The 8,869-nt window shown below is 41.4% G+C and overlaps 1 protein-coding gene across 1 annotated transcript; it reads right to left on the bottom strand.

The window, feature by feature from the left end:
* Positions 1–5,120: 5,120 nt before the first annotated feature.
* On the bottom strand, positions 5,121–6,074 carry LOC144762084 (olfactory receptor 5AR1-like). The gene has a single exon (XM_078647218.1). The coding sequence runs from the start codon at positions 6,057–6,059 to the stop codon at positions 5,121–5,123; it is 939 nt and encodes a 312-aa protein (XP_078503344.1). The 5' UTR covers positions 6,060–6,074.
* Between the last annotated feature and the right edge of the window lie 2,795 nt (positions 6,075–8,869).

Genomic DNA, 8,869 nt, shown 5'->3' with positions numbered 1-8,869 from the left:
AGACACTGTCTTTCACTAGTCAGACATAGAAGAAGTTCCTATTTTCTCCTGGAAAATATTTAGAAGACATTTCCTGATTTAGTTGGACTATTGGATGGTTGTATGATGGAACCACGAATGCCATTACCACGCATGCCTTTACAACGCTGTCTAAACCACGAAATAGCCTGAACCACGCATGTTTTTACCATGCATACTACTATAATGCATACTCATAGCGATACATCAAAATTCGTTTCCAAGCATACTTTTAGCGTGCATACCTTTACCAAGTATACTGTTACAATGAAGCTTTATTGTACCTTCAAAGTAAAGATTTCTGTACTGAAAATTCTGAATTTAGTAAAAAATACATCACAGTAATATTACCTCTAAAAACCATTTTACCAGTAAATATTATCAGTAAGAGCAAAACACAGTACAGCTATATGTCAGAGAAATATATCAGAAACAATGCTGTTTCAACAGTCCTTCCTTTGTTTTAATGCTAATAATCCTGCCTGTCCAAAACTAAAATGGCTGTTGTAGTATGAGGGAACTGTAATAAATGTTTTTTTCTACCATTACAATTAAATATATGTTCTGTCAGAATATAAAACACGTTAAAATGCAGATGCCAAAACATACGTTTGTATGAAATGTGGGTTTCCCTTGACAAAAACCTATAAATTGAGCCAACCTCCATTTTGTGACCAGTAGTACGCTGACACTGCTCATGACCACACATCTTTTGGTCTCTCGGAGGAAAGTGACAGATTGCTGAGGGACACTGCATTTAGCAGGTAAAGTAAGTACAACATTTAAACAACCCACATCCACAGTATACCCCAATCACTCTGAAAGATAAATATTAATATTTTTTTTCCTTATTTCACAGATTTTGACAACGCATTCAAAAACAAATTTATATTATACTCAATGAATTACCTTAGTGTGTATAGTAATAAATTACTTTTTTCCTGAAACTAAAATACATTTTTTCAAACATATTTTTACAAATATTTTTTCACCTGGTATTCTAACTCCGCAGGGGATGTCCCTCAGGACAGATGCTGGACAATGACTGGGAGAAAATTTAGTATTCAAACTCCGCTGAGGGCATCCCTCACAGCAGGTGCTGGACAGTGGGGGAAATATTATTATTCAAAAACAGCTGCTGGCTTCCCTCAAGGGAGGTGCTGGACAGTGACTGGGCGCAACATTACTATTCTAACTCAGCTGAAGGCATCCCTCAGGGCAGGTGCAGGACTGTGACTTGGGTCAAAATTACTATTCTAACTCTGCTGGGCACCTCCCAGGGCAAAATTACCCTTCTAACTCTGTTGAGTGCGTCCCTCAGGGCAGGTGCTGGAAAGTGACTAGAGGCAAATGTACTTTTCTAGCTCCACTGGGGGCGTCCCTCAGGGAAGATGCTGGACAGTGACTGGGGGCAAATGTGGTATTCAAACTCCCCCGGTGCTGTCACTCAGGGCAGGTGCTGGACAACGACTGCGAACAAAATTACTAATCTAACTCCACAGGAGGTGTCCCTCAGGACAGGTGCTGGACAGTGACTGCGGGCAAATGTACTATTCTAACTCTGCAGGAGGAGTCACTAAGGGCAGGTGATGGACAGTGAGTGGGGGCAAAATAACTATTCTAACTATGCTGGGGTCATAACGTAGGGTAGGTTATGGACAGTGAGCAGGTGGGTGAATAAAATACCGGTAAAAAAGGAGAGAAAAATGTAGTTTTTTTCTTTTCTTTGCATGCTAAACAGATAGTCCAAGTGCTGAGGAAAGCCTGGAAATTCACACTTTTCCAAACAAAAAACTTCGGGACACGTTACCGAATTTGAAGTAAGTGAACAAAACATGAATAACTTATTTTGTGTTATTATCCCCACAACCAGAAAACCAACAACACTGAATGTCCAAAATCACAAAGTCCGAAGACGAACTTTGAAAATTGCAAACCACCTTCTACAGTACCAAGACAGACTATAGTACAGGTAAATACATCTCACTTTTCCATTTCTTCTTCTTTAACAAAGTTTTTTTTTCTACGTAAAAAATGCTAATTAACAATGCAAGTTCACATTTTCCCACAGGCTATCTAATGTGTTCATTTTTTCCACAGAACAGCAAAACTAACAAAACCATTTTCATATTTATCCTAAACAGGCAAAGTAAGGGAGTGCAAAAATGAAAACAATACCAAAAACACAGTACCTTACACTTCTTTCTGTTTCTTTTTTTTCAACAGATTCAACAAACAATATGGATGCAGCTAGACAAGCTATATATGTAAAATCAAGAAGGGAAAACCAATTTCTGAAATATGGTGGCTATCTTTGTTGTAAGAATAGATTGACTGAGTCCAGGAATCATTAGAGCTGTCTGCAATATTTTTCATTTTATTGCACAGGTATGGCAGTTACTCTAGTTGACTGTGATGAAAGACCCTCTGAACATAACCACTCTGCCTCTGCAATGGAGATAGAAGGATGAAAAAACATCCAACAAATAAACAATCTGAATCAACCTCCATGAACCCTCGGGCACAGTTCTGAAAGAGGTAGCACAAAACATTCCCATTCATGTAGCTAGTTGTATGCCTGCAATTCACAACCTTAGAAGTATGATCCAGAGACAAAAACAGGCAAGTAATCCCCAACATGTGACCCCACAGACCTTTTCTGATATTAATATTACCCCAGAACTTACTGTTACTTTCACTAATGAAACTTTCCTACTTCATGACAACGAAAACCCTCAAAAAAGAATACACATTTTTGCAACATCCCATAACCTGGTCACATTTGAGAATAGTGATGTTTGGATGATGCATGGTACTGTAAAATCCCCACCCCATCCGTTCGCCCACCTATACTCTATTCATGCTAAAATAAATAACACAACCGTACCATTAGTGTACAATTTACTCAAACAATCCTCAACATATACTGAATTTTTGACAGTGCTAAAATCCAAATCCTTACATAAAAGGCCACAAAAAGTGATATTTGACTTTCACTTGTAAATTGTACCCCACCGCCCAAATTCAAGGATTTTCTTTCCACGTTTCTCAGGCATATTGGCGTAAATTAAAATAACATCTTCAGTTGAGGATTATATGTCTGACAGTAAATTGCAATTTGAATTGCGAAAACATACTGCCTTATACTTCTTACCTCCTGAGTGTGTCGGCAAGTTCTATACATCAATTACTGAATTGGAATATTTTACACAAAACTAGGAGAAATTGCCATCTTTACAAAATTTTTTGAAGACACTTGGATTGGTCATCTAAGCAGGTCGGGTCACAGGAGAAAGCCTAGGTTCCCTCCTGACAGTTGGAACTGCTACATAACCTGCTTAGAGGGAGGTGTGAAGACTAACAATGCCATTGAGGGATGGCACAACTCATTCAACACATCTATTGGCAAATACCACCTATACCCATATCAATTCCTGACATTTTTTGAAGAAGAGCAACGTTTCTAGGAAATGTAAATTGCTCAATCTTTTACAGGTAGTCTAAACCCCAGGGTATCTAAAGGAAACAAAAAAATGTCAGAAAGATTATTGGCAAAGATTTTTCTTTGATGGGTGCATCAGACTACCTAGAAAGCATTGCCTCTATCTTACACTACTAACATTGTCAAAAACCCTGTCCCATTACCTGCCTGTTTAAACAACACTCAAATTCAAATTGCCATTTTTCTAAACACTATTTTTCCAAAAATTTAACAAACAATTTCTTCCTAACTGCAGATGTCTTCTTTTTTCAACACTGGGCAATGTTTTAACTCCACCTGTCACCAAGGGGCCCATTAGGATGGCGGGGGGATTGCCCCGCCAGGCTGGTGGTAGCCACCACCGGCCTGGCGGGGGCAATCTGCCCGCCATCCTCACCTAAATGACCCCCGCCATACTAATATGGACCGCGGCGAACGGAAAGACCGTCCGCCGCTTTTCCGCCCCGGTCGCCTTGCGACCGGGGCGGAAGAGGTCTAATAAGGTGGCGGTGTCTAATAGGCACCGCCAGCCATATTAGCATGGGCTTGTTTATATGCCTTTCCGTGGCGGCATCGCGGGCCCACGGAGTGAAGGAGAGGTGGGGGTGCACACGGGGGTACCTGTGGTACCCCCCTGCATTTGCATAAACAGAGCGGCAGGCACCGCCGCTTTGTTTATGCAAATGCATACGTGCATTTTTAGCATTGTGGCGGGCGGTGCTCTCAGCACCGCCCGCCACAATGCTAAAAATGCAGGATGCGATCGCCACAGTAGCGGGCGCATCCTAATACCCTCCACGGGAGCCCCGCCCTTATAGTGGGCGGTCCCAATAACCGAGAGGATGGCGGGCGGACTAAGTCCGCTCGCCATCCTAATGACCCCCCCAAGTGTCTAAATGTGTTTCCGACATCCAAATCAAAGTCCATAACCTGAAAAATAAGGTAAAATGAAAAACAAATTCCTTTTTCAATGTAAATATCTACCCAATGTTTGAAGAAAGGATCATCCAAACTGGCCTTTCCAGAGCCTGTTTAAAAAATTAATTATGCTCCGTTCCCGTGCAAGTATCTGATGTAGATGTCCCAAACCAGAAAAAAACCATAATCCGCGAAAGGCGTTAAAAAAGTTCCAAAATGTACAGAATCAGTTTCTTTTTTAAGGAAAGAAAATTGTGGAAAAATTCCAAATGAACTCCAACCACGTGCTTCAGCCTGTTTCCACCAAATACGCAATGTTTACTGCGAGGTTGTCCCAAATCACATGATGTGAAAATGCAGTCAAACATCAAACCATGTGTCCCACATAACTGTCCTGGAGAAGTCCCTACATTCCTACAAACTACCCACATGTTGAACCTAACAAGCAGAAGTACCAACAACTCATTATATTTGGGTTTTGCAGTTTAATTTAATTATTGCACACAATGAAAATGTCATAATTTATACATCTAATGACTATATATGAAAATAATTAGCAAAGTAGTTCAGAAATACATAATTAATGACTTATTTGACAATAAAAGGAGATGTTAACCTATTGAAACGTGATGTCACAATGAAGAGTAACTTAAAGAGTGGAATGTGCTGGATGGGTCCGAGATACAATGAACAATGATTACATTCAAATACAATAGTGCTTCCTTGCTACTGCTCTCATTAGGGCCCCTTTAACCTCCTTGTTCCTCAAGCTATATATCAGTGGGTTCAGCATTGGGATCACCATTGTGTAAAACACAGATGCCACTTTATCCCTGTCCAAGGAGTACTTCGAACTAGGTCTTAGATAGTTAAAGATAATGGTGCCATAGAAGAGTACCACAACAGTGAGGTGGGATGAGCACGTTGAAAATACTCGGTGTCTCCCTTCTTCTGAGTGGACCTTTAAGATGGATACCACTATGTATGTATAGGAGACTATTATGACCAGGAAAGATCCTAATATGGAAAGTCCGCCAAAACTGAAGAGTAGCATCTCATTGGTGAATGTGTCTGTGCAGGACAAAGCCAACAGTGGCGGTATATCACAGTAGTAATGGTTAATTTCATTGTTGCTGCAAAAGGACAACCTAAACATAAAAGTTGTATGTATGAGTGAATGAAGAGTGGCACACACATAGCAGCTGTTCACCAACTGTAGACAAACCTTCTTGGCCATTAAGATGGAATAATGTAATGGGTGGCAGATTGCTGCATAGCGGTCATAGGCCATTACCGAAAGAAGGAATAACTCTCCACCACCCAGGGTGCTTGCAAAGAACAGCTGCAGTGCACAACCAGCAAAAGAGATAGATTTGTGTTCTGTGAGGAGGTCAACCAGAAACTTTGGGGTGATGGCAGAAGAGTACCAAAAGTCCATAAAGGACAGATTGCAGAGAAAGAAGTACATAGGGGTATGAAGGTGGTAGTCAACACAAACCAGCACAATAATGCCCAGATTACATGCCAAAGTAACACAATAAATCATGACAAAAAGCACAAAGAGGAAAGTGCTGATGTTTCCAAGGTCCTTGAATCCCAAAAATATGAAGTCCGTAACTTTACTTTCATTAGCTGTTTCCATTGTTTGACATTGTGCTTTCTTTCCCTAGGAGAAAAAGGTGAGAGAGAAAACACAAAGCAAAATAAATAAAAGATCATGCATGTTCATTATAGATCATTTGTTGAGGTTACTAAGTTGTTGTTTTTTCTGTATGTTTGGTTATTTCTGAGGGATATTGCTATGTATTTGGAATCTCTAAGTTTCATTCACTCTAGAAAAGGTATATTAAATTCCTGAATGAAATGCATATATAATGCACACTGTAAACCCAGAAATAAGTGCATGTCGTGGGACAAAAATCTAGATTTTTCTGACTCTTTTGCATGCACACGCCTAGTCTTGAAAGCGACTAGTGTAATTGGACAAAAAATACTCTAGAGTACACTTTAAATGTACTTGTAGTGTACTTATTTAGCCAGGGAAAGTGGCTGTAAACAGTCACAGGAGAGGACAGGCTTTTATACTCAAAATCAGATTCTAAATTTAGCCGGGTAACCCAATCATCTCACGTGAAGAAATACGTTTATTGTCAAAGTTTATCTATTTTTTTGATCAATCTAATTTGCACCATAGGTTTGATAATCTCTTTGTGATTTTCCATTCATAATAAAAAAAATGTATTTCTTCTCCAAACAAGCTAGAATTCCTTTAGTTTATTTATATACTAGCAGCCCGTCCCGATGTTGTCCGGGTATGAAAAAGAATGTCTTAAATGGTTAGAATAGGCAAGGCAAAGTTTTTTTTAAAGTTCATGGCATAATACATTGATTGTTTCATGCGACTTGCCTGTGCGGCTGCTCAGAACCCCTCTTTCTGTTGCCCAGAAGGTGAGCGTGTGCTCTGCGGTTTGTTGTCCTTTCCGCAGAATGCGAACGTGTGTGTCCGCTCCTACCGACGCCCCTGATCAAGCCTGGCATGCACACTGAGGGCGTGTGCCTTAGTAGGTTCAAGCACTCCCCAAAGACTTGCTTGGTGCACTTAGATGCCCCATATATCATCACTGCCAAACGCCACAACTCCAAGGACGCTATTCCTCCTCTCTGCAATGCTTCCGGCGTCTTTGTGAAAGCTGCGCCCCTTTCTTCATGCCTGCCCCCTGTGACAACGCCGAGGCTCACAAATCAGTGTAGCTTTGTTTTTGTTCCCGCCGCAAATACTGTGAGTGTTATCATTAATGGAGCGTGAATGGCCTTGCACAGTGAAATCGGCGACCATTTATTTATTGTTTCTAGTTTTGGGCCAGGCCCCTCTGACAACGTTGACGCCCACAAAGGCATGAATGTGGCGCCGAGTGAATTTTGCGCTTTTGAAAGCCGCGCCCCTTTCTTTATGCCAGCCCCGGCCCCTCTGACAACGGTGACGCCCACAAAGGCGTGAATGTTGCGCCGAGTGAATAGTGCGCTTTTGAGAGCCAAGCCCCTTTGTTTGATGCCAACCCCCTCTGCCAACGCCGAGGCTCACAAATGAGTAAATCAGTATCAGTAATGGAGCGTGAATGTGCGCGCATATTTTATTATCGTTTTTTGTTTTGGGCCAGGCCCCTCTGACAACGGTGACGCCCACAAAGTGTAGTTTGAGACGCTACTTTGACATGCCCACACTACTTTGACACGCCCATCGCTGACAGCAGAACGCCAAAGCCCACAAAGGACTACTTTACCCCTAAGGTTGTTTGACCTTTGTAATGTATATGGTGGCAAGATGTGTAGCCTATGTCCATCTGCTGCAACTCCCCTTTACAATGCTGTATTGGGTGTTGTGATTGGTGCTGTACTTCTTGAGATTACCCACCTCAAAGGTTTCAGCTCTCTCTTTATAATAGTAGTATAGATATATTTTTTTCACTGAAAAAAATATAGGTTTCAGTCACGTCATGAATGATGTCATATATGATGTCATCAGCAGTGCAGTGCGGGGGCGCGAGTTATAGTTAGCTGAATTACCTATAACAGCAGAATTTCTATGGTTTTGTACAAGTGAAATGTCCAAATAACTATAACATCCCTGAAACCTATGTTTTTTTCAATGAATTTCTAAGGTTTTTTTAAATGCTTATTTCTAACTATAAGGTGCCTGAAACCTATGTTTTTTCTGTGAATTTCAATGGTTTTTCAATGTTAATTTCTAACTAAAACGTCCCTGAAACCTATGTTTTATTCAGTGAATTTCAATGGTTTTTTAATTGAACATTTATAATTATAATGTGCCTCAATCCTATGTTTTGTTTAGTTAATTTCTTAGGTTTTATAAATGCTAATTTCTAACTATAACATCCCTAATAAGTCCCCTTGAATCCTGAAGGTCCATGGTGGCCAAGCAGCCCACCAGGTACATCCAGTAAGCGCCACAGAGCTGCGTTTCAGAGAGGTGTTCCTAGGCCATGCCGCTGCCTCTACAGGCTCAAGGAGCCCGTAGGGGCAGCGGTCGGACCGTAATCCCTACAATGAATGAGGTGCCTGCGCAGGCACTGCTGTAGGGATTATGATGTCCAATTCCCATAGCCTTTTCATAGCGTTCCAACCACCATGGAAAGGCTGTCGGAAAGGGACTTTGGGGGCCCCTAGCAGGGCCCCAATGGACATCCGCAATGAAGCCTGGGGGGCACATGTGGTGCTCCCAAACATCCATACACCACATGGTGCGTGCATGGATGTTTAAAAACATGCCTTTTACTACTGCAGTTTGTGCTGCAACCCTTTTCCGGGCTGCAGTACAAGCTGCAATAATAAAAGGCATTCTTCCAACCGCCTACACAGCAGTCACATCATAATACGGCAGGTGACTACTTGACGGCTGGTCTCCATCCCACTAAGATGGTGGTCGGATGCTGG

The sequence above is a fragment of the Lissotriton helveticus genome, chromosome 1_1, assembly GCF_964261635.1.
Source record: "Lissotriton helveticus chromosome 1_1, aLisHel1.1, whole genome shotgun sequence".
NCBI lineage: Eukaryota > Metazoa > Chordata > Amphibia > Caudata > Salamandridae > Lissotriton > Lissotriton helveticus.
Note: the sequence above shows the minus strand (reverse complement) of the source record. Positions and strands in the feature narration are given on the sequence as shown.

What these genes read in the sequence shown, in the direction of transcription:
- LOC144762084 (XM_078647218.1), bottom strand. Translation starts at nt 6,059, where the DNA reads ATGGAAACAGCTAATGAAAGTAAAGTTACGGACTTCATATTTTTGGGA.